This window comes from Ochlerotatus camptorhynchus, unplaced genomic scaffold, assembly GCF_037179485.1.
Source record: "Ochlerotatus camptorhynchus isolate MF236.1 unplaced genomic scaffold, CSIRO-AGI_Acam_v1.1 ptg000328l, whole genome shotgun sequence".
Taxonomy (NCBI): Eukaryota; Metazoa; Arthropoda; class Insecta; order Diptera; family Culicidae; genus Ochlerotatus; species Ochlerotatus camptorhynchus.
The window spans coordinates 4540280-4567675 of NW_027040816.1; the positions used below are offsets into that span (position 1 = coordinate 4540280).

At 40.8% G+C, this 27396-nt stretch overlaps 2 protein-coding genes across 2 annotated transcripts; both read left to right on the forward strand.

Annotated features, from left to right (window-relative positions):
• Positions 1-1690: 1690 nt before the first annotated feature.
• Positions 1691-22874, forward strand: LOC135708147 (endoplasmic reticulum metallopeptidase 1-like). The gene is made up of 5 exons (XM_065230132.1): positions 1691-1762; positions 1819-2572; positions 20858-21517; positions 21570-22073; positions 22131-22874. Exons 1-5 carry the CDS (start codon positions 1725-1727, stop codon positions 22803-22805), a joined length of 2631 nt encoding a protein of 876 aa, XP_065086204.1. The 5' UTR covers positions 1691-1724; the 3' UTR covers positions 22806-22874.
• Positions 22875-22989: 115 nt separating this feature from the next.
• LOC135708226 (endoplasmic reticulum metallopeptidase 1-like) lies at positions 22990-25979 on the forward strand. Its single transcript, XM_065230225.1, has 5 exons — positions 22990-22994; positions 23176-23305; positions 23378-24649; positions 24710-25213; positions 25277-25979. Exons 1-5 carry the CDS (start codon positions 22990-22992, stop codon positions 25949-25951), a joined length of 2586 nt encoding a protein of 861 aa, XP_065086297.1. The 3' UTR covers positions 25952-25979.
• Positions 25980-27396: the final 1417 nt, after the last annotated feature.

Genomic DNA, 27396 nt, shown 5'->3' on the forward strand with positions numbered 1-27396 from the left:
CTGCAAGAACGGCAAAAGGCGCTTCTCGAGGCACTCAGATTTGTAGATCTCGTCATTTACTGTGCCCTTTGCCACGAAAGGCTCACTCCTCAGTCCGCAAGAGCAGATGGCCTGCCAAATGAGATATTTGGAGGCGAACTTCGACATTTTCTTCTTCTTAAATTTGTCGTCCACATCGAACTTGCTCTTGCCGGTGAAAAACTCCAACCCCGGAATTTGCTTAAAATCAGCTTTTATATACGTTTCGTCGTCCATCACACAGCAGCCATATTTTGTCAGCATCTTCTCGTAGAGCTTCCGTGCCCGAGTTTTAGCCGTCGATTGTTGCCGCTCATCGCGGTTTGAGAAGTTCTGTACCTTGTATGTATCTAGTCCAGCTCTCTTCTTTGCATTCTGGACGTAGCTCTGCGACATGCCGATCTTTTTAGCCAAATCACGGCTTGAGACGTTGGGATTTGCTTTAATCATCCGCTTCACCTTTCCCTCCGTCTTTTTGTTCTCTGGTCCCGGTTTTCTTCCAGCTCCTTTGCCGTGGTCCAACGTCAACCGCTCCTGGAACCGCTTCAACACTCTGGAGACGGTTGAATGGTGAATGTTCAACATTTTTCCCAACTGCCGGTGCGACAGGTCAGGAAATTCCAGGTGTTTGGAAAGAATTTGTTCTCTCAACTCGCGTTGGTTCACCTCCATTTTCGTTGAATCGAAAAACACGACTTCGAGTTTGACAGCATGTACACAATACACATCAATGAGAAAGTGTGCAAAATTTGGTTGATTTTTACCCAATGGTAAAAAAGTTATGCCCTGTTGAATGTGTCGCAATAATTTCGTGTTCGCCCTTTACAAATAGAATTGATAATTACTACAGATATAGGCAAAGGCACAGCATTTACATTCTATGCTTCTGACGATAAAATCAAAACAACATTAAAAACATGATTACTGGCTGTTACATTGAGTACCCAGATTGGATTATTCAGTCATCAGGATTCATACCTGGCAGTTACTTCGACTTTCGACTTCAATCCAAACTTTCCTCCCATCTCCAATGGCAGTTCGACTGAAATTCGCCATGAACTGAGCCAATTACAACAAACTACGTAAATTTGCAACAACCAACAACACTTAACGCCCCATGCTAGAGCATCACCGCTCTGTTCCGCAGTCAATAAACTTGCCACTTTCCGGGCTGACTGCTATAAAATCTCGGATAAGGCAAATGAAATTGTTGCAAAACTTTTTGCTACTAAACTTTCAAGTCTGATGGGGTCTTCTTGGGCCGTGAATTCTCCCTCATAAAGCAGCATTTTTCCGTTTGGGGAAAAATATGCAAAACTTTTTAATTAACAAGTTCTCCAGTGATAGGTCCTCTGCAGGGCGCGTCTTGTGCGTCTTGCGAGGTGTAGTGGCAGCTTAAGTGTGTTGGCCTCAATCACGGCACGGTGCGGCAGGCATTGAATTAGAAACTAATTCCAGGGATTAAGACCACTCGTATCAATTAGCTCAATCAGCAAATTGGGGAGTGTGCAAAGTTCCTGGTCGAATCATTCGCGAGGGTGCCCGTCGAGTGGGGTGACGATAACATTTAATTCAATATTTTTACTACATGGGGCGATAAGATATGTCATCGTGAGTCGGCTCGGCTGAGGGCAGTTCGATTGCTGAATATAACGTCGTCGTTCAGATGTTGGTAATCAACAGCCGAGAACGGACTGGCAAATAAAATGTTCAAATCTTATCGGGATAAGCTGCGGCTCAAAGAGTAAGTTAAAGTGGTCAAATTTTGGATTAAGTAATTGATGGTTGGATTTTCCGAAGCGGTGATGCCGCGGAGCTTGACGTAAACTATGGACAAACGATATCCGTGGTGTGGTCATTTATCTTGACGGCAACCGTTGTTGGAATCTACTTTCTGGTCTACCTGAATTGGGTATCGCTACCGACGGGCCTGACGACTACCGACGAGGCGAGTAATCCGGGACGATTCATCGCTCAAGTGGCCAAGGAGAACCTAGCGATTTTGACCAGTCAGGGACCTCGAGTGGGAGGCAGTCCCAACAATGAGATATTCACCGTTGACTTCCTGCAATCGACGGTCGAGCACATTGCATCGAGGGCCAATTCGGTGCATCACTTCGAGATCCTAGTTCAAAAGCAAGACGGGGACTCGTTCTTCAACTACTCTACCTACCCGATGACAAGCGTCTTCCAGGGTATTCAGAATGTGCTGGTCAAGGTTACTCCGGCCGGAGCCCCAGAACCGGAAAACTATCTGATGTTGAGTTCTCACTTCGACAGCGTTCCGCAGAGTCCGGGCGCTGGGGATGACGGCACGATGACGGTGGTAATGCTGGAGATCTTGCGGCAGCTGTCGTTGGATAGCAACGCCTATCGGCATGGAATAGTGTTTGTGTTCAACGGGTTCGAAGAGAACGCCCTGCAAGGGGCTGCTGCCTTCATTCTGCACCCGTGGTGGGATCGGGTCCGGGCGTTCATCAATATGGATGTGGCGGCCAATGGCGGACGGGAGATTATGTTCCAGGCGGGACCGGATTTCTCCTTTTTTATGGAGGTGAGTACATTGTTGTGTCGGATTCGATGGTACAATTCTGCTATTTTTCTTGTGATATTCAATTACAGTTGAAAAAAAAACAATTCTACCCGTTTTTGGCAACACAACTCCATCAGAGCTCTATTACTTTCCTCAGATATATATTAGTGCTTTCTGGAAAAAATGTTCATGAAATAACACATGGACCTCTAAACCAGTACAATTTCAAATTGAACAAAGCGTTCGATACATTTTATAGAATGCAAAAAAGACAGAAATCGCGTGTTGCCAAAAACGGGAAGGAACACATTCTAAACGTGGTAAACGCCAGGTATGCAGTTCAAACAGTAACCAGGATGTTACTATGATTGAAAGCGACGTGTAAAGGAAATTGCAACCATCTCGATATAAATTTACAAATAAGGCTTGCTTTATCGCTCAAAGTTTTCAGCAAGTTCATGACCCGATCACCGACAAGCCGACATGAAACTTAAACTTAACTCTTAATCGAGAATCCATAACGGCCGATTCAAATGTGTAGCGATCCCATGTGTCAAATCCATAGAAATGTATTATCTAGATAAAAATAATTTGACCAAAATAGATTAGATACGAACCAACTCATAAATTTTGTACGCGTGTTCGTGGCTAGGATAAATATTTTCCGCGAACACTGCAGCAGATGTCAGTTTTGTGCTTTGATCAGAAATTTCTTTGTAATTCTTATGATCATTCATGTCGGTTTGTCGGTGATCTGATCTTAGCTCGATTTACTCCATGTGTTGTGGCCAACGCTTTTACGGTGTAATGAAGTTGGTATCAGGTAGCCGAACCCTCTTTATTGACGAAGATAAATATTTCATACTGGGAAATCCGGGTATAAAAATTTCGACCATCTGAACACCCCCCAAATCGCGATTAGAGCTATATTTACGGAGATACATCGATTTAAAGAATTGAGAAATCCACCAGCCGGAAAATAAAAATTTATAAAATATTTTAAACTGGGAAATCCGGGCATAAAAATTTCGACCATCTGAACACCACCCAAATCGCGATTAGAGCTATATTTACGGAGATAAAGCGATTTAAAGATTTGGGAAATCCACCAGCGGGAAAATAAAAGTTTATGAACTATTTTATACTGCAAAATCCGGGCATAAAAATTTCGACCATCTGAACACCCCCCAAATCGCGATTAGAGCTATATTTACGGAGATAAATCGATTTGAAGATTTGGGAAATCCACCAGCCGGAAAATGGAAGTTTAAGAACTATTTTAAACTGGGAAATCCGGGCATAAAAATTTCGACCATCTGAACACCCCCCAAATCGCGATTAGAGCTATATTTACGGAGATAAATCGATTTAAAGATTTGGGAAATCCACCAGCCGGAAAATAAAAGTTTATGAACTATTTTATACTGGGAAATCCGGGCATAAAAACTTCGACCATCTGAACACCCCCCAAATCGCGATTAGAGCTATATTTACGGAGATAAATCGATTTAAAGATTTGGGAAATCCACCAGCCGGAAAATAAAAGTTTATGAAATATTTTATACTGGGAAATCCGGGCATAAAAGTTTCGACCATCTGAACACCCCCCAAATCGCGATTAGAGCTATATTTACGGAGATAAATCGATTTAAAGATTTGGGAAATCCACCAGCCGGAAAATAAAAGTTTATGAAATATTTTATACTGGGAAATCCGGGCATAAAAATTTCGACCATCTGAACACCCCCCAAATCGCGATTAGAGCCATATTTACTAGCCGGAAAATAAAAGTTTATGAAATATTTTATACTGGGAAATACGGGCATAAAAATTTCGACCATCTGAACACCCCCCAAATCGCGATTAGAGCTATATTTACGGAGATAAATCGATTTAAAGATTTGGGAAATCCACCAGCCGGAAAATAAAAGTTTATGAACTATTTTATACTGGGAAATACGGGCATAAAAATTTCGACCATCTGAACACCCCCCAAATCGCGATTAGAGCTATATTTACGGAGATAAATCGATTTAAAGATTTGGGAAATCCACCAGCCGGAAAATAAAAGTTTATGAACTATTTTATACTGGGAAATCCGGGCATAAAAACTTCGACCATCTGAACACCCCCCAAATCGCGATTAGAGCTATATTTACGGAGATAAAGCGATTTAAAGATTTGGGAAATCCACCAGCCGGAAAATAAAAGTTTATAAAATATTTTAAACTGGGAAATCCGGGCATAAAAATTTCGACCATCTGAACACCCCCCAAATCGCGATTAGAGCCATATTTACGGAGATAAATCGATTTAAAGATTTGAGAAATCCACCAGCCGGAAAATAAAAGTTTATGAACTATTTTATACTGGGAAATCCGGGCATAAAAGTTTCGACCATCTGAACACCCCCCAAATCGCGATTAGAGCTATATTTACGGAGATAAATCGATTTAAAGATTTGGGAAATCCACCAGCCGGAAAATAAAAGTTTATGAACTATTTTAAACTGGGAAATCCGGGCATAAAAATTTCGACCATCTGAACACCCCCCAAATCGCGATTAGAGCAATATTTACGGAGATAAATCGATTTAAAGATTTGGGAAATCCACCAGCCGGAAAATAAAAGTTTATGAACTATTTTATACTGGGAAATCCGGGCATAAAAACTTCGACCATCTGAACACCCCCCAAATCGCGATTAGAGCCATATTTACGGAGATAAATCGATTTAAAGATTTGAGAAATCCACCAGCCGGAAAATAAAAGTTTATGAAATATTTTATACTGGGAAATCCGGGCATAAAAACTTCGACCATCTGAACACCCCCCAAATCGCGATTAGAGCTATATTTACGGAGATAAATCGATTTAAAGATTTGGGAAATCCACCAGCCGGAAAATAAAAGTTCATGAACTATTTTATACTGGGAAATCCGGGCATAAAAATTTCGACCATCTGAACACCCCCCAAATCGCGATTAGAGCCATATTTACGGAGATAAATCGATTTAAAGATTTGAGAAATCCACCAGCCGGAAAATAAAAGTTTATGAAATATTTTAAACTGGGAAATCCGGGTATAAAAATTTCGACCATCTGAACACCCCCCAAATCGCGATTAGAGCTATATTTACGGAGATAAATCGATTTAAAGATTTGGGAAATCCACCAGCCGGAAAATAAAAGTTTATGAACTATTTTATACTGGGAAATCCGGGCATAAAAACTTCGACCATCTGAACACCCCCCAAATCGCGATTAGAGCTATATTTACGAGATAAATCGATTTGAAGATTTGGGAAATCCATCAGCCGGAAAATGGAAGTTTAAGAACTATTTTATACTGGGAAATCCGGGCATAAAAATTTCGACCGTCTGAACACCCCCCAAATCGCGATTAGAGCTATATTTACGGAGATAAATCGATTTAAAGATTTGGGAAATCCACCAGCCGGAAAATAAAAGTTTATGAACTATTTTATACTGGGAAATCCGGGCATAAAAATTTCGACCATCTGAACACCCCCCAAATCGCGATTAGAGCCATATTTACGGAGATAAATCGGTTTAAAGATTTGAGAAATCCACCAGCCGGAAAATAAAAGTTTATGAACTATTTTATACTGGGAAATCCGGGCATAAAAATTTCGACCATCTGAACACCCCCCAAATCGCGATTAGAGCTATATTTACGGAGATAAATCGATTTAAAGATTTGGGAAATCCACCAGCCGGAAAATAAAAGTTTATGAACTATTTTATACTGGGAAATCCGGGCATAAAAACTTCGACCATCTGAACACCCCTCAAATCGCGATTAGAGCTATATTTACGGAGATAAAGCGATTTAAAGATTTGGGAAATCCACCAGCCGGAAAATAAAAGTTCATGAACTATTTTATACTGGGAAATCCGGGCATAAAAATTTCGACCATCTGAACACCCCCCAAATCGCGATTAGAGCCATATTTACGGAGATAAATCGATTTAAAGATTTGAGAAATCCACCAGCCGGAAAATAAAAGTTTATGAAATATTTTAAACTGGGAAATCCGGGTATAAAAATTTCGACCATCTGAACACCCCCCAAATCGCGATTAGAGCTATATTTACGGAGATAAATCGATTTAAAGATTTGGGAAATCCACCAGCCGGAAAATAAAAGTTTATGAACTATTTTATACTGGGAAATCCGGGCATAAAAACTTCGACCATCTGAACACCCCTCAAATCGCGATTAGAGCTATATTTACGGAGATAAAGCGATTTAAAGATTTGGGAAATCCACCAGCCGGAAAATAAAAGTTCATGAACTATTTTATACTGGGAAATCCGGGCATAAAAATTTCGACCATCTGAACACCCCCCAAATCGCGATTAGAGCCATATTTACGGAGATAAATCGATTTAAAGATTTGAGAAATCCACCAGCCGGAAAATAAAAGTTTATGAAATATTTTAAACTGGGAAATCCGGGTATAAAAATTTCGACCATCTGAACACCCCCCAAATCGCGATTAGAGCTATATTTACGGAGATAAATCGATTTAAAGATTTGGGAAATCCACCAGCCGGAAAATAAAAGTTTATGAACTATTTTATACTGGGAAATCCGGGCATAAAAACTTCGACCATCTGAACACCCCTCAAATCGCGATTAGAGCTATATTTACGGAGATAAAGCGATTTAAAGATTTGGGAAATCCACCAGCCGGAAAATAAAAGTTCATGAACTATTTTATACTGGGAAATCCGGGCATAAAAATTTCGACCATCTGAACACCCCCCAAATCGCGATTAGAGCCATATTTACGGAGATAAATCGATTTAAAGATTTGAGAAATCCACCAGCCGGAAAATAAAAGTTTATGAAATATTTTAAACTGGGAAATCCGGGTATAAAAATTTCGACCATCTGAACACCCCCCAAATCGCGATTAGAGCTATATTTACGGAGATAAATCGATTTAAAGATTTGGGAAATCCACCAGCCGGAAAATAAAAGTTTATGAACTATTTTATACTGGGAAATCCGGGCATAAAAACTTCGACCATCTGAACACCCCTCAAATCGCGATTAGAGCTATATTTACGGAGATAAAGCGATTTAAAGATTTGGGAAATCCACCAGCCGGAAAATAAAAGTTCATGAACTATTTTATACTGGGAAATCCGGGCATAAAAATTTCGACCATCTGAACACCCCCCAAATCGCGATTAGAGCCATATTTACGGAGATAAATCGGTTTAAAGATTTGAGAAATCCACCAGCCGGAAAATAAAAGTTTATGAAATATTTTATACTGGGAAATCCGGGCATAAAAATTTCGACCATCTGAACACCCCCCAAATCGCGATTAGAGCTATATTTACGGAGATAAATCGATTTAAAGATTTGGGAAATCCACCAGCCGGAAAATAAAAGTTTATGAACTATTTTATACTGGGAAATCCGGGCATAAAAATTTCGACCATCTGAACACCCCCCAAATCGCGATTAGAGCCATATTTACGGAGATAAATCGATTTAAAGATTTGAGAAATCCACCAGCCGGAAAATAAAAGTTCATGAACTATTTTATACTGGGAAATCCGGGCATAAAAACTTCGACCATCTGAACACCCCCCAAATCGCGATTAGAGCCATATTTACGGAGATAAATCGATTTAAAGATTTGAGAAATCCACCAGCCGGAAAATAAAAGTTTATGAAATATTTTAAACTGGGAAATCCGGGCATAAAAATTTCGACCATCTGAACACCCCCCAAATCGCGATTAGAGCCATATTTACGGAGATAAATCGATTTAAAGATTTGAGAAATCCACCAGCCGGAAAATAAAAGTTTATGAACTATTTTATACTGGGAAATCCGGGCATAAAAACTTCGACCATCTGAACACCCCTCAAATCGCGATTAGAGCTATATTTACGGAGATAAAGCGATTTAAAGATTTGGGAAATCCACCAGCCGGAAAATAAAAGTTCATGAACTATTTTATACTGGGAAATCCGGGCATAAAAATTTCGACCATCTGAACACCCCCCAAATCGCGATTAGAGCCAAATTTACGGAGATAAATCGATTTAAAGATTTGAGAAATCCACCAGCCGGAAAATAAAAGTTTATGAAATATTTTAAACTGGGAAATCCGGGTATAAAAATTTCGACCATCTGAACACCCCCCAAATCGCGATTAGAGCTATATTTACGGAGATAAATCGATTTAAAGATTTGGGAAATCCACCAGCCGGAAAATAAAAGTTTATGAACTATTTTATACTGGGAAATCCGGGCATAAAAACTTCGACCATCTGAACACCCCTCAAATCGCGATTAGAGCTATATTTACGGAGATAAAGCGATTTAAAGATTTGGGAAATCCACCAGCCGGAAAATAAAAGTTCATGAACTATTTTATACTGGGAAATCCGGGCATAAAAATTTCGACCATCTGAACACCCCCCAAATCGCGATTAGAGCCATATTTACGGAGATAAATCGATTTAAAGATTTGAGAAATCCACCAGCCGGAAAATAAAAGTTTATGAAATATTTTAAACTGGGAAATCCGGGTATAAAAATTTCGACCATCTGAACACCCCCCAAATCGCGATTAGAGCTATATTTACGGAGATAAATCGATTTAAAGATTTGGGAAATCCACCAGCCGGAAAATAAAAGTTTATGAACTATTTTATACTGGGAAATCCGGGCATAAAAACTTCGACCATCTGAACACCCCTCAAATCGCGATTAGAGCTATATTTACGGAGATAAAGCGATTTAAAGATTTGGGAAATCCACCAGCCGGAAAATAAAAGTTCATGAACTATTTTATACTGGGAAATCCGGGCATAAAAATTTCGACCATCTGAACACCCCCCAAATCGCGATTAGAGCCATATTTACGGAGATAAATCGATTTAAAGATTTGAGAAATCCACCAGCCGGAAAATAAAAGTTTATGAAATATTTTAAACTGGGAAATCCGGGTATAAAAATTTCGACCATCTGAACACCCCCCAAATCGCGATTAGAGCTATATTTACGGAGATAAATCGATTTAAAGATTTGGGAAATCCACCAGCCGGAAAATAAAAGTTTATGAACTATTTTATACTGGGAAATCCGGGCATAAAAACTTCGACCATCTGAACACCCCTCAAATCGCGATTAGAGCTATATTTACGGAGATAAAGCGATTTAAAGATTTGGGAAATCCACCAGCCGGAAAATAAAAGTTCATGAACTATTTTATACTGGGAAATCCGGGCATAAAAATTTCGACCATCTGAACACCCCCCAAATCGCGATTAGAGCCATATTTACGGAGATAAATCGATTTAAAGATTTGAGAAATCCACCAGCCGGAAAATAAAAGTTTATGAAATATTTTAAACTGGGAAATCCGGGTATAAAAATTTCGACCATCTGAACACCCCCCAAATCGCGATTAGAGCTATATTTACGGAGATAAATCGATTTAAAGATTTGGGAAATCCACCAGCCGGAAAATAAAAGTTTATGAACTATTTTATACTGGGAAATCCGGGCATAAAAACTTCGACCATCTGAACACCCCTCAAATCGCGATTAGAGCTATATTTACGGAGATAAAGCGATTTAAAGATTTGGGAAATCCACCAGCCGGAAAATAAAAGTTCATGAACTATTTTATACTGGGAAATCCGGGCATAAAAATTTCGACCATCTGAACACCCCCCAAATCGCGATTAGAGCCATATTTACGGAGATAAATCGGTTTAAAGATTTGAGAAATCCACCAGCCGGAAAATAAAAGTTTATGAAATATTTTATACTGGGAAATCCGGGCATAAAAATTTCGACCATCTGAACACCCCCCAAATCGCGATTAGAGCTATATTTACGGAGATAAATCGATTTAAAGATTTGGGAAATCCACCAGCCGGAAAATAAAAGTTTATGAACTATTTTATACTGGGAAATCCGGGCATAAAAATTTCGACCATCTGAACACCCCCCAAATCGCGATTAGAGCCATATTTACGGAGATAAATCGATTTAAAGATTTGAGAAATCCACCAGCCGGAAAATAAAAGTTCATGAACTATTTTATACTGGGAAATCCGGGCATAAAAACTTCGACCATCTGAACACCCCCCAAATCGCGATTAGAGCCATATTTACGGAGATAAATCGATTTAAAGATTTGAGAAATCCACCAGCCGGAAAATAAAAGTTTATGAAATATTTTAAACTGGGAAATCCGGGCATAAAAATTTCGACCATCTGAACACCCCCCAAATCGCGATTAGAGCCATATTTACGGAGATAAATCGATTTAAAGATTTGAGAAATCCACCAGCCGGAAAATAAAAGTTTATGAACTATTTTATACTGGGAAATCCGGGCATAAAAACTTCGACCATCTGAACACCCCTCAAATCGCGATTAGAGCTATATTTACGGAGATAAAGCGATTTAAAGATTTGGGAAATCCACCAGCCGGAAAATAAAAGTTCATGAACTATTTTATACTGGGAAATCCGGGCATAAAAATTTCGACCATCTGAACACCCCCCAAATCGCGATTAGAGCCAAATTTACGGAGATAAATCGATTTAAAGATTTGAGAAATCCACCAGCCGGAAAATAAAAGTTTATGAAATATTTTAAACTGGGAAATCCGGGTATAAAAATTTCGACCATCTGAACACCCCCCAAATCGCGATTAGAGCTATATTTACGGAGATAAATCGATTTAAAGATTTGGGAAATCCACCAGCCGGAAAATAAAAGTTCATGAACTATTTTATACTGGGAAATCCGGGCATAAAAATTTCGACCATCTGAACACCCCCCAAATCGCGATTAGAGCTATATTTACGGAGATAAAGCGATTTAAAGATTTGGGAAATCCACCAGCCGGAAAATAAAAGTTCATGAACTATTTTATACTGAGAAATCCGGGCATAAAAATTTCGACCATCTGAACACCCCCCAAATCGCGATTAGAGCCATATTTACGGAGATAAATCGATTTAAAGATTTGAGAAATCCACCAGCCGGAAAATAAAAGTTTATGAACTATTTTATACTGGGAAATCCGGGCATAAAAACTTCGACCATCTGAACACCCCCCAAATCGCGATTAGAGCCATATTTACGGAGATAAATCGATTTAAAGATTTGAGAAATCCACCAGCCGGAAAATAAAAGTTTATGAAATATTTTAAACTGGGAAATCCGGGCATAAAAATTTCGACCATCTGAACACCCCCCAAATCGCGATTAGAGCTATATTTACGGAGATAAAGCGATTTAAAGATTTGGGAAATCCAAAAGCCGGAAAATAAAAGTTCATGAACTATTTTATACTGGGAAATCCGGGCATAAAAATTTCGACCATCTGAACACCCCCCAAATCGCGATTAGAGCTATATTTACGGAGATAAAGCGATTTAAAGATTTGGGAAATCCACCAGCCGGAAAATAAAAGTTTATGAAATATTTTATACTGGGAAATACGGGCATAAAAATTTCGACCATCTGAACACCCCCCAAATCGCGATTAGAGCCATATTTACGGAGATAAATCGATTTAAAGATTTGAGAAATCCACCAGCCGGAAAATAAAAGTTTATGAACTATTTTATACTGGGAAATCCGGGCATAAAAACTTCGACCATCTGAACACCCCCCAAATCGCGATTAGAGCCATATTTACGGAGATAAATCGATTTAAAGATTTGAGAAATCCACCAGCCGGAAAATAAAAGTTTATGAAATATTTTAAACTGGGAAATCCGGGCATAAAAATTTCGACCATCTGAACACCCCCCAAATCGCGATTAGAGCTATATTTACGGAGATAAAGCGATTTAAAGATTTGGGAAATCCAAAAGCCGGAAAATAAAAGTTCATGAACTATTTTATACTGGGAAATCCGGGCATAAAAATTTCGACCATCTGAACACCCCCCAAATCGCGATTAGAGCCATATTTACGGAGATAAATCGATTTAAAGATTTGAGAAATCCACCAGCCGGAAAATAAAAGTTTATGAAATATTTTAAACTGGGCAATCCGGGTATAAAAATTTCGACCATCTGAACACCCCCCAAATCGCGATTAGAGCCATATTTACGGAGATAAATCGATTTAAAGATTTGAGAAATCCACCAGCCGGAAAATAAAAGTTTATGAAATATTTTAAACTGGGAAATCCGGGCATAAAAATTTCGACCATCTGAACACCCCCCAAATCGCGATTAGAGCTATATTTACGGAGATAAAGCGATTTAAAGATTTGGGAAATCCAAAAGCCGGAAAATAAAAGTTCATGAACTATTTTATACTGGGAAATCCGGGCATAAAAATTTCGACCATCTGAACACCCCCCAAATCGCGATTAGAGCTATATTTACGGAGATAAATCGATTTAAAGATTTGGGAAATCCACCAGCCGGAAAATAAAAGTTTATGAAATATTTTATACTGGGAAATCCGGGCATAAAAGTTTCGACCATCTGAACACCCCCCAAATCGCGATTAGAGCTATATTTACGGAGATAAATCGATTTAAAGATTTGAGAAATCCACCAGCCGGAAAATAAAAGTTTATGAAATATTTTATACTGGGAAATCCGGGTGTAAAAATTTCGACCATCTGAACACCCCCCAAATCGCGATTAGAGCCATATTTACGGAGATAAATCGATTTAAAGATTTGGGAAATCCACCAGCCGGAAAATAAAAGTTCATGAACTATTTTATACTGGGAAATCCGGGCATAAAAATTTCGACCATCTGAACACCCCCCAAATCGCGATTAGAGCTATATTTACGGAGATAAATCGATTTAAAGATTTGGGAAATCCACCAGCCGGAAAATAAAAGTTCATGAACTATTTTATACTGAGAAATCCGGGCATAAAAATTTCGACCATCTGAACACCCCCCAAATCGCGATTAGAGCCATATTTACGGAGATAAATCGATTTAAAGATTTGAGAAATCCACCAGCCGGAAAATAAAAGTTTATGAACTATTTTATACTGGGAAATCCGGGCATAAAAACTTCGACCATCTGAACACCCCCCAAATCGCGATTAGAGCTATATTTACGGAGATAAAGCGATTTAAAGATTTGGGAAATTCACCAACCGGAAAATAAAAGTTCATGAACTATTTTATACTGGGAAATCCGGGCATAAAAATTTCGACCGTCTGAACACCCCCCAAATCGCGATTAGAGCTATATTTACGGAGATAAATCGATTTAAAGATTTGAGAAATCCACCAGCCGGAAAATAAAAGTTTATGAACTATTTTATACTGGGAAATCCGGGCATAAAAACTTCGACCATCTGAACACCCCCCAAATCGCGATTAGAGCTATATTTACGGAGATAAAGCGATTTAAAGATTTGGGAAATTCACCAGCCGGAAAATAAAAGTTCATGAACTATTTTATACTGGGAAATCCGGGCATAAAAATTTCGACCGTCTGAACACCCCCCAAATCGCGATTAGAGCTATATTTACGGAGATAAATCGATTTAAAGATTTGAGAAATCCACCAGCCGGAAAATAAAAGTTTATGAACTATTTTATACTGGGAAATCCGGGCATAAAAACTTCGACCATCTGAACACCCCCCAAATCGCGATTAGAGCCATATTTACGGAGATAAATCGATTTAAAGATTTGAGAAATCCACCAGCCGGAAAATAAAAGTTTATGAACTATTTTATACTGGGAAATCCGGGCATAAAAACTTCGACCATCTGAACACCCCCCAAATCGCGATTAGAGCCATATTTACGGAGATAAATCGATTTAAAGATTTGGGAAATCCACCAGCCGGAAAATAAAAGTTCATGAACTATTTTATACTGAGAAATCCGGGCATAAAAATTTCGACCATCTGAACACCCCCCAAATCGCGATTAGAGCCATATTTACGGAGATAAATCGATTTAAAGATTTGAGAAATCCACCAGCCGGAAAATAAAAGTTTATGAACTATTTTATACTGGGAAATCCGGGCATAAAAACTTCGACCATCTGAACACCCCCCAAATCGCGATTAGAGCTATATTTACGGAGATAAAGCGATTTAAAGATTTGGGAAATTCACCAACCGGAAAATAAAAGTTCATGAACTATTTTATACTGGGAAATCCGGGCATAAAAATTTCGACCGTCTGAACACCCCCCAAATCGCGATTAGAGCTATATTTACGGAGATAAATCGATTTAAAGATTTGAGAAATCCACCAGCCGGAAAATAAAAGTTTATGAACTATTTTATACTGGGAAATCCGGGCATAAAAACTTCGACCATCTGAACACCCCCCAAATCGCGATTAGAGCTATATTTACGGAGATAAAGCGATTTAAAGATTTGGGAAATTCACCAACCGGAAAATAAAAGTTCATGAACTATTTTATACTGGGAAATCCGGGCATAAAAATTTCGACCGTCTGAACACCCCCCAAATCGCGATTAGAGCTATATTTACGGAGATAAATCGATTTAAAGATTTGAGAAATCCACCAGCCGGAAAATAAAAGTTTATGAACTATTTTATACTGGGAAATCCGGGCATAAAAACTTCGACCATCTGAACACCCCCCAAATCGCGATTAGAGCTATATTTACGGAGATAAATCGATTTAAAGATTTGAGAAATCCACCAGCCGGAAAATAAAAGTTTATGAACTATTTTATACTGGGAAATCCGGGCATAAAAACTTCGACCATCTGAACACCCCCCAAATCGCGATTAGAGCTATATTTACGGAGATAAAGCGATTTAAAGATTTGGGAAATTCACCAGCCGGAAAATAAAAGTTCATGAACTATTTTATACTGGGAAATCCGGGCATAAAAATTTCGACCGTCTGAACACCCCCCAAATCGCGATTAGAGCTATATTTACGGAGATAAATCGATTTAAAGATTTGAGAAATCCACCAGCCGGAAAATAAAAGTTTATGAACTATTTTATACTGGGAAATCCGGGCATAAAAACTTCGACCATCTGAACACCCCCCAAATCGCGATTAGAGCCATATTTACGGAGATAAATCGATTTAAAGATTTGAGAAATCCACCAGCCGGAAAATAAAAGTTTATGAAATATTTTAAACTGGGCAATCCGGGTATAAAAATTTCGACCATCTGAACACCCCCCAAATCGCGATTAGAGCCATATTTACGGAGATAAATCGATTTAAAGATTTGAGAAATCCACCAGCCGGAAAATAAAAGTTTATGAAATATTTAAACTGGGAAATCCGGGCATAAAAATTTCGACCATCTGAACACCCCCCAAATCGCGATTAGAGCTATATTTACGGAGATAAAGCGATTTAAAGATTTGGGAAATCCACCAGCCGGAAAATAAAAGTTCATGAACTATTTTATACTGGGAAATCCGGGCATAAAAATTTCGACCATCTGAACACCCCCCAAATCGCGATTAGAGCCATATTTACGGAGATAAATCGATTTAAAGATTTGAGAAATCCACCAGCCGGAAAATAAAAGTTTATGAAATATTTTAAACTGGGAAATCCGGGTATAAAAATTTCGACCATCTGAACACCCCCCAAATCGCGATTAGAGCTATATTTACGGAGATAAATCGATTTAAAGATTTGGGAAATCCACCAGCCGGAAAATAAAAGTTTATGAACTATTTTATACTGGGAAATCCGGGCATAAAAACTTCGACCATCTGAACACCCCCCAAATCGCGATTAGAGCCATATTTACGGAGATAAATCGATTTAAAGATTTGAGAAATCCACCAGCCGGAAAATAAAAGTTTATGAAATATTTTAAACTGGGAAATCCGGGTATAAAAATTTCGACCATCTGAACACCCCCCAAATCGCGATTAGAGCCATATTTACGGAGATAAATCGATTTAAAGATTTGAGAAATCCACCAGCCGGAAAATAAAAGTTTATGAAATATTTTATACTGGGCAATCCGGGTATAAAAATTTCGACCATCTGAACACCCCCCAAATCGCGATTAGAGCCATATTTACGGAGATAAATCGATTTAAAGATTTGAGAAATCCACCAGCCGGAAAATAAAAGTTTATGAAATATTTAAACTGGGAAATCCGGGCATAAAAATTTCGACCATCTGAACACCCCCCAAATCGCGATTAGAGCTATATTTACGGAGATAAAGCGATTTAAAGATTTGGGAAATCCACCAGCCGGAAAATAAAAGTTCATGAACTATTTTATACTGGGAAATCCGGGCATAAAAATTTCGACCATCTGAACACCCCCCAAATCGCGATTAGAGCCATATTTACGGAGATAAATCGATTTAAAGATTTGAGAAATCCACCAGCCGGAAAATAAAAGTTTATGAACTATTTTATACTGGGAAATCCGGGCATAAAAACTTCGACCATCTGAACACCCCCCAAATCGCGATTAGAGCTATATTTACGGAGATAAAGCGATTTAAAGATTTGGGAAATTCACCAACCGGAAAATAAAAGTTCATGAACTATTTTATACTGGGAAATCCGGGCATAAAAATTTCGACCGTCTGAACACCCCCCAAATCGCGATTAGAGCTATATTTACGGAGATAAATCGATTTAAAGATTTGAGAAATCCACCAGCCGGAAAATAAAAGTTTATGAACTATTTTATACTGGGAAATCCGGGCATAAAAACTTCGACCATCTGAACACCCCCCAAATCGCGATTAGAGCTATATTTACGGAGATAAAGCGATTTAAAGATTTGGGAAATTCACCAGCCGGAAAATAAAAGTTCATGAACTATTTTATACTGGGAAATCCGGGCATAAAAATTTCGACCGTCTGAACACCCCCCAAATCGCGATTAGAGCTATATTTACGGAGATAAATCGATTTAAAGATTTGAGAAATCCACCAGCCGGAAAATAAAAGTTTATGAACTATTTTATACTGGGAAATCCGGGCATAAAAACTTCGACCATCTGAACACCCCCCAAATCGCGATTAGAGCCATATTTACGGAGATAAATCGATTTAAAGATTTGAGAAATCCACCAGCCGGAAAATAAAAGTTTATGAAATATTTTAAACTGGGCAATCCGGGTATAAAAATTTCGACCATCTGAACACCCCCCAAATCGCGATTAGAGCCATATTTACGGAGATAAATCGATTTAAAGATTTGAGAAATCCACCAGCCGGAAAATAAAAGTTTATGAAATATTTAAACTGGGAAATCCGGGCATAAAAATTTCGACCATCTGAACACCCCCCAAATCGCGATTAGAGCTATATTTACGGAGATAAATCGATTTAAAGATTTGGGAAATCCACCAGCCGGAAAATAAAAGTTTATGAACTATTTTATACTGGGAAATCCGGGCATAAAAACTTCGACCATCTGAACACCCCCCAAATCGCGATTAGAGCCATATTTACGGAGATAAATCGATTTAAAGATTTGAGAAATCCACCAGCCGGAAAATAAAAGTTTATGAAATATTTTAAACTGGGAAATCCGGGTATAAAAATTTCGACCATCTGAACACCCCCCAAATCGCGATTAGAGCCATATTTACGGAGATAAATCGATTTAAAGATTTGAGAAATCCACCAGCCGGAAAATAAAAGTTTATGAAATATTTTAAACTGGGCAATCCGGGTATAAAAATTTCGACCATCTGAACACCCCCCAAATCGCGATTAGAGCCATATTTACGGAGATAAATCGATTTAAAGATTTGAGAAATCCACCAGCCGGAAAATAAAAGTTTATGAAATATTTAAACTGGGAAATCCGGGCATAAAAATTTCGACCATCTGAACACCCCCCAAATCGCGATTAGAGCTATATTTACGGAGATAAAGCGATTTAAAGATTTGGGAAATCCACCAGCCGGAAAATAAAAGTTCATGAACTATTTTATACTGGGAAATCCGGGCATAAAAATTTCGACCATCTGAACACCCCCCAAATCGCGATTAGAGCCATATTTACGGAGATAAATCGATTTAAAGATTTGAGAAATCCACCAGCCGGAAAATAAAAGTTTATGAACTATTTTATACTGGGAAATCCGGGCATAAAAACTTCGACCATCTGAACACCCCCCAAATCGCGATTAGAGCTATATTTACGGAGATAAAGCGATTTAAAGATTTGGGAAATTCACCAACCGGAAAATAAAAGTTCATGAACTATTTTATACTGGGAAATCCGGGCATAAAAATTTCGACCGTCTGAACACCCCCCAAATCGCGATTAGAGCTATATTTACGGAGATAAATCGATTTAAAGATTTGAGAAATCCACCAGCCGGAAAATAAAAGTTTATGAACTATTTTATACTGGGAAATCCGGGCATAAAAACTTCGACCATCTGAACACCCCCCAAATCGCGATTAGAGCTATATTTACGGAGATAAATCGATTTAAAGATTTGAGAAATCCACCAGCCGGAAAATAAAAGTTTATGAACTATTTTATACTGGGAAATCCGGGCATAAAAATTTCGACCGTCTGAACACCCCCCAAATCGCGATTAGAGCTATATTTACGGAGATAAATCGATTTAAAGATTTGAGAAATCCACCAGCCGGAAAATAAAAGTTTATGAACTATTTTATACTGGGAAATCCGGGCATAAAAACTTCGACCATCTGAACACCCCCCAAATCGCGATTAGAGCTATATTTACGGAGATAAAGCGATTTAAAGATTTGGGAAATTCACCAGCCGGAAAATAAAAGTTCATGAACTATTTTATACTGGGAAATCCGGGCATAAAAATTTCGACCGTCTGAACACCCCCCAAATCGCGATTAGAGCTATATTTACGGAGATAAATCGATTTAAAGATTTGAGAAATCCACCAGCCGGAAAATAAAAGTTTATGAACTATTTTATACTGGGAAATCCGGGCATAAAAACTTCGACCATCTGAACACCCCCCAAATCGCGATTAGAGCCATATTTACGGAGATAAATCGATTTAAAGATTTGAGAAATCCACCAGCCGGAAAATAAAAGTTTATGAAATATTTTAAACTGGGCAATCCGGGTATAAAAATTTCGACCATCTGAACACCCCCCAAATCGCGATTAGAGCCATATTTACGGAGATAAATCGATTTAAAGATTTGAGAAATCCACCAGCCGGAAAATAAAAGTTTATGAAATATTTAAACTGGGAAATCCGGGCATAAAAATTTCGACCATCTGAACACCCCCCAAATCGCGATTAGAGCCATATTTACGGAGATAAATCGATTTAAAGATTTGAGAAATCCACCAGCCGGAAAATAAAAGTTTATGAAATATTTAAACTGGGAAATCCGGGCATAAAAATTTCGACCATCTGAACACCCCCCAAATCGCGATTAGAGCTATATTTACGGAGATAAAGCGATTTAAAGATTTGGGAAATCCACCAGCCGGAAAATAAAAGTTCATGAACTATTTTATACTGGGAAATCCGGGCATAAAAATTTCGACCATCTGAACACCCCCCAAATCGCGATTAGAGCTATATTTACGGAGATAAAGCGATTTAAAGATTTGGGAAATCCACCAGCCGGAAAATAAAAGTTCATGAACTATTTTATACTGGGAAATCCGGGCATAAAAATTTCGACCGTCTGAACACCCCCCAAATCGCGATTAGAGCTATATTTACGGAGATAAATCGATTTAAAGATTTGAGAAATCCACCAGCCGGAAAATGAAAGTTTATGAACTATTATATACTGGGAAATCGATTTATCTCCGTAAATATGGCTCTTATTGAGATTTGGGTATTTTGTTAGCACCCTTATAAACATCAAAACAACCCCAATTTAAAAAAAATACAAAGAATAGAAAAGCTTAAGGTGATTCCCTGTAGTGTCCTTTTTCGTGTTACACTTCGCAATTTCACAAGTTGGCTTCGGCAATACCTTAACCTATTATCGTCAGGGTGGTAAACAACGTCCTTGAGAGCTCAATTTTGTCATTGTGTTTCAGAGCAACTATTGGCCAAATTTGAGTGCCCTAGGACTTTGTTTGCCCCCTTGACGATAATAGGTTAAGGTATTGCCGAAGCCAACATTTCCCCTACTTGTTGTTTGCTGCGGAGAAGCAAGCAATATCTGAAATTTTCAGATGTATAAACCTCGTAGATCTTGAGTTGTGTGCTCTTGAAATTGCGAGGTGTGATGGAAAAATGAACCCTACAAGGAAACACATTAAGCATAGTTCGCATTTCAAAGTATGTGCGCAACGTACTTCAAAACTAATAACAAATCCCACCAGTATTACAGAGACCACGTTCCCAATCCGTTCTGCACGGCCGCTGCCGAGGAGCTCTTCCAGGCGGATCTGGTTCCGTCGGAAACGGACTTTTACGTGTACACCAACTTCGGAGGCCGGCCGGGGATGGATTTTGCCCACGCAACCTGGGGTTATCTGTACCACACGGGTTACGACGCACTGGACACGATTCCACTGGAAACGCTCCAGCATACTGGGGACAACGTCCTGGCATTGGTCCGGGGTCTGGCCAACGCTCCGGAGCTAGACGACATCGACAACTACGAGGGTAACAAGGCAGTATTCTTCGACTTTTTGAACTGGTTCCTGGTGTTCTATCCGGCTTGGGCCGGTATAGTGATTAACTCGGTAATGGCCGCTTTGGGATTGGGGCTGATCTTCGGATCGTTTGCCATCATGGCCCAGGACGCTGGAGTCAGCTACGGCAGGGTGGTTGCACAGTTTTTCATCAACTTTGGAGTTCAACTGCTGTCGATTGCCGTAGGTGCTGGGTTCACCATTCTGATGGCGGTGATCTTGAATGCGGCTGGTGGTTCCATGTCCTGGTTCACCGAATCCTGGTTGATCTTTGGACTGTACATGTGTCCGTTCCTGATATGCACGGTGCTCGGTCCGGTTCTGTTGATTCGATTCTACAAAATTGTACGTTGAGGTAAAATTTTGAAACTTTGATACTAATTTTAACTCATTCCAGGATGATGTTCTACTTCAAACTCGAATCAACCTTTTCATGTTTGCCCAGCAATTGATCTTTATCGTCATACTGGTCGTAATGACGGCCATGAGCATCCGGTCAGCCTACATTTTCGTGATTGTGGTGATCTTTTTCAACGTGTCCACGATCGTCAACATGATCGTTCGGTTCCGTAACTTTCACTGGATCTACATTCATCTGATCGGGCAGATCTTGCCGATCGCATACTACAGCAGCTTCTCGTTGACCACGTTCAGTACATTCATCCCGATGCAGAACCGCGGAAACGCCGAGTCCAATCCAGAATTTCTGATCGCATTATTCGCGGTTGTGGTGATCCTAATGATGAGCAGTTTCCTCACGCCACTGATCTCGATGATGCGAAGACCGTTCTTCTACTTTGGCGCTATCGTCATCTTCTGGATCATTACGATCATCGTCTCCGTAACGTCGGTTGGCTTCCCGTACCGTGCCGAAACGTCTCCGCAACGATACTACGTTTTCGTAAGTCTTCTTTCGTCAAAATCAACAAGCAAAAATTAAACCATGCCTCTCCCATAGCACATCGAGCGCAACTTCTACGAACCGAACGGAACGATGCGCCACTCGGATACCCATTTCTACATCCACCCGCAGGACGTGCACACACCCGACTACATCATGGACGTCGTTCCGGAGATGCAACGTGCCACCCAGCTGGGAGACGAGTGCGATCGGGAGCTGTACTGTGGCATTCCCTTCTACCAGAACACATTCCACGCACGGCGAAACGTAGCCTGGTGGTTGCCCGCCAACACGAGGCCCACTTTCCCAACGCCCATCAAGTTCGAGTTCCTAGGTCGTCAAAGCGCTTCACCGAGCACTACCCGGTACGACTTCTCCGTCGAGGGTCCGGACCATATGAGCTTCTACGTATCACCGATTCAACCGAACAAGCTGGTCCAGTGGAGTTTTAGCAAGGAGCTTCCTCGCAGCGGCTATCCATGGAATGGTCAGGATGTGCACTTCGTCAACTACGTCCACGGAATCGATGATGCGCCGTACCGGTTCTGGGTACTGATCGAGCATGCGGTGGATAAACCCGTGGACGAGCTTACATTCCACCTGAACGTCGTCGGTCAGTATATGCACCACGAGGAATACCGAACGGCCGAGTTCCAGCAGTTTGTCAACAACTTTCCCGATTTTGCGCACGTAGTGGCCTATCCCAGCTACCTGGAAAGCTGGCTGTTTTGAGAGATAAGACGCTCGATATCGACATATTTTTTTTTCGTGAGCAACTAATGAAGAATTTGCCCGAGAAGCTAAGATAAGATGTGATTTGTTTCTTGTAGATTGGTCTTTTGATTGAAGTTTATCACATTCCGGGGTGTAGGTATGAGTTATCGCCTCGTTCAAACCTTGCCCAAGCGTTCAAACAATGGAGTGTTTCATCTGAATTTTCGGCTTTCAGCGCACGCTAATTACGGTTAGATAAGCGCGTGCTCTTGATAAGCTATTCAGTACTAATTAAGTCGTTGTAGGGTGAGCACTCACCGAAGGAGAAGATGTAGGTTGAGTTTTAGTTGGTCTACGATATTGGTTTAAAGCATTGATTTTTCCCCAGGAAATTCTCCCGAAGTCACACGATTCCTCTGTTCTGGAGCGTTCTCTTTCCAGCAGTCGGGATTGGCATCTACTTCCTCGTCTATTGGAACTGGTCTACACTGCCGGAAGGTGTCCGAATAGCAGATGAGGTGAGTTCGACGAACTGGAGACAAGCAGTCTATCAAATGTGAGATTTGTTTATGTTTGTTTTATCATAATAGTCCACTGATAAACCGGTATTCGTTGCGGAACGAGCTCACGAATACCTGCGAACGCTGACTAGTCAAGGTCCCCGCGTCGTCGGCAGCAACGCCAATGAAGTTTTCGCCGTTAACTTCCTAGTGGAGGCGGTCAACGAAATCATCAGGCAAGCAGATTCCTCCAATTTGGTGACCGTAGAAGTTCAGGAAGCATCCGGTAGTTACTTCCTGGATTACACAGACTATCCAATCACCAGCTACTACCGGGGAGTTCAGAATGTCGTCGTTACTTTGCGAAAGCAAAATGCCAATCAATTCAGTGGGAAGTACCTACTACTGAACGCCCATTTCGACAGTGCCGTCACTAGTTTCGGTGCAGGCGACGACGGGACCATGACTGTAGTCATGCTGGAGATCCTACGGCAAATGTCCCGGCATAATTTAGGCCTTAAACATGGAGTCATATTTCTTTTTAACGGATGCGAAGAGAACACAATGCAAGGAGCGCATGGCTTCGTGACCGGTCACTCACTGGCGGCGAACGTATCCGCATTCATCAATTTGGACGTAGCTGCCAACGGTGGACGGGAAATCATGTTCCAATCCGCACCCGGTTTCCCCTTTCTCATGGAAAAATACCAACAATTCGTCAAGCGGCCATACGCAAACTCGCTCGCCGAAGAAGTATTCCAACTAGGACTGGTACCGTCGTTCACTGACTACGAAACCTTGTCGAACGTTGGAAAGTGGCCCGGAATGGACATTGCGCTCGCTTCCTACGGTTATCTGTACCACACGGCCTATGATGCTTTCGAGACCATATCTCCGGACACACTTCAGCACATTGGAGATAATCTGCTACCGCTGGTCATGGAACTGGCCCGAAGCAAAGAGCTCTACGACGTCGAACGCCATCGGGACAGTTCGGCGACGTTCTTCGACTTTATGCATCTGTTCAAGGTGACCTACAATGAAACCATAACGTACGTTATCAACTACCTGGTGGCGATCGTTGGACTAGTGCTTATCGTCCTAACGATTGTGATAATGGTTCGGATGGAAGGTGCCAAGTTGACGAAGGTGTTGCTCGAATGTGGCATCACGCTTATAATTCAAACCTTGTCGATTGTGGTTGGAGCAGGACTTTGCATAGCGATTGCTGCCATTGCAGATGCGGCAAATAGGTCGATGTCCTGGTTCACCTCCACATGGATACTGTTTGGGCTGTATTTTATACCATTCATTGCCTGCCTGACCCTCGGACCCTGGCTGTACCTACGTTTCCGAAAGTTGGTATGTTTACATCTTCTTAACTAGCCTTGACGCGATCAAATATTACACCTTTCTCCACAGAAATACCTACACAACCAAGGACGAATTCTGCTGTTTCTCCACGCTCAATGCTTCATCTACATAACGCTTCTGGTAACCTTCACAGTCGGTGGAATGCGCTCCGCCTACATCTTTCTATTTCCGGTAATCTTCCACTCGCTGTCCAGCATCGTAAACATGATCATCAAGTTCAAGCTGAATCACTGGATCTACGTCCAACTGATCGGTCAGATCATTCCGGTGTTCTACTTCTGTTCACTTACCGTCACCGTTTTCGCTGTATTCATCCCGATGACAGGCCGCGGAGACGCTGCCACCAATCCGGATCTCATGATGGCACTCTTCAGCGTTCTGATGACCCTGCTGTTGGTAAGTCTATCCATTCCACTGATGGTTCTGCTTCCGAAGATACGCTACTTCTACATCCTGCTCGGCACGGCATTCTTGGTGACGGTCATCCTGATGATCACCCCAGTTGGATTTCCATTCCGCGAAGGGACGTCTCCTCAGCGTTACTACATTTTCGTAAGTGCTGTTTAAGATCCTGTCCTAAATCAACAACCTCTAACCAAAACCCCCTCCCCGCAGCACCAACAGCGAAACTTCTACTTCCAGAATGGAAGTACCCGCCATTCGCTCGACAACTACTTCTTGTACCCGCAGGATCGCCACACGCCGCACTATCTGTTCGATGAAGTCCCTGTCTGGGGTCAGCGAGCTCAACCAATCGAAGAATATTGCGATCAAGAACTGTACTGCGGGTTCCCGTTCTACATCAACCGTTACCATCGGCAACGCAAGAACAGCTACTGGATGACTAGCCTATCTAGACCCAACTTCCCCGAGCCGGTACGGCTACAATTGCTCGCAAAACAAGACCTAACCTCAACCGTTCGTCGCTTCCGCTTCTCCATCGAAGGACCTACCCTGATGGGATTCTACGTGTCACCATTTCGTGGTAGTCGCCTAGCAACGTGGACCTTCAGCGACGAGATCCCCCCAAGTGGAACACCCTGGAACGGACAATCCGTTCACTATGTCAACTACGTTCAAGCAAAGTCCCGCAGTCTCCAGGAATTCTTTATCGATATCGAATCGTCTACCACCCTAACCGCCGAACCCATCCTGCTCCTCTCAATCCACGCCAACTACATGTACCACGAACAGTATCGAACGGAGGAATTCCAAGAGCTGCTCAACCAAATGCCACCGTATGCGCACACCGTCGCCTATCCCAGTTACTTGGAAATTAGAGAATTTTGATATTAAATAAAACTATACTCAGTAAACTTTAGACATCAATGACTTTAATCATCAGCTGGTTGCCTGACAAAGTAACCCCACGGTGCGTAGCCATGGAAACGGTCGTACGGGCCACGGAAGACTCGAATCTCCACACGCTTCAGCGGTTGCTGCGACTCATCGTCATCAAAGTTTTTCAACGAAGCACGTGTCGCACAGCTGACGCAAACCACCAATCCAAGTAGCTGTGGAGGAAAGTAATCAAACAGAAAATGACAAACTCAGAGGTGACATTTTCCAATTCCCCAACAATCGAAAGTTGAGCTTATGGCCGTTATTTTTCTTACCGCACTCAACCAGATGAGATGAAGGGGAAGAACCTGTGGGCCCATTTCAACTTACAACCGACTCCGGCAAATAACGGAATGACATTAATTCAGCTCGGAATGGTCACTTTATATACTTACACTTTGTCGATGGCTGGCGGGCGAGGAAAATTCAAGATTGAATTGAGATTGATTGGGGGCAAGGGAAATTACAAACCATTTGCGTAACTGGGTCTGGGGCTCCCTTCAGTCAGTCATTCATGAAAAAAGGTGACAGGCAAAGAGGCACTTGTTTGCCACATTAAGGGCTCTGCTAAGCGGACGTAATGTGGTTTGCTGGAACTTGCCATTTAGCCAATAACCAAATCAATCGAAACGATCGAAAAGAAAGAGAGAGAGAGAGAGATTTATAGTTGGGGGCCCGGAAGGGCTTGTGGGGTGTGAGAAACTAATCGACAGGCGTAGTTTGTGTTACGAAGTTCCGGTTGATTGATTGCTTTATTAGCTATAGGTTTGTTTCCTGTTGCAGTAACATAACAATTGTGGAACTTTCTCTAGGCATTTAGTGACAGTTCCAGGCCAAATAACGAAAAAAAAATGAGCAAATTTTAGATTTTACCTCTCAGAATTCCATGAAACTTCACGTGATTGTTCGCTAGGGCAACAATAATTTCCGGGAAATAAGTAAACTACAACGTCCATGAATGATTTCTTCAGGCTGTCGTTCACTTTGTTTTACCTGAATATGTATCAAAAGCGAATTATTACCACTTCTCTCAATTTCTATATGGATATTTTTATTACTTCCTACCAGCGGAACAGCGCAATCTCTGAACAAAATGACATCTGAGACGATGTTGTAGGTAATTAAATCACCGACGAACCAACATCCCACTAAAGCATTTCGTTTGTCCGCAATTCGATTTGTCAAATGAGCGATTAGAGCTGGATTTTCTCTTGTAGCCTCCGAAGACTACCTGATCCAGCTAGTCTTCAGTTTTAGCCAATTTCTGGATTGTTTGGTAATTTCATAGGTGGCTTCCTTCTGGAGGGTTTTAACCATCAGACCTTCGCAGTTACCTTTGACCGCTTCGTCCAGGAAACGATGTATTTCGGCAATATATCAGGTATCCAGTCGGG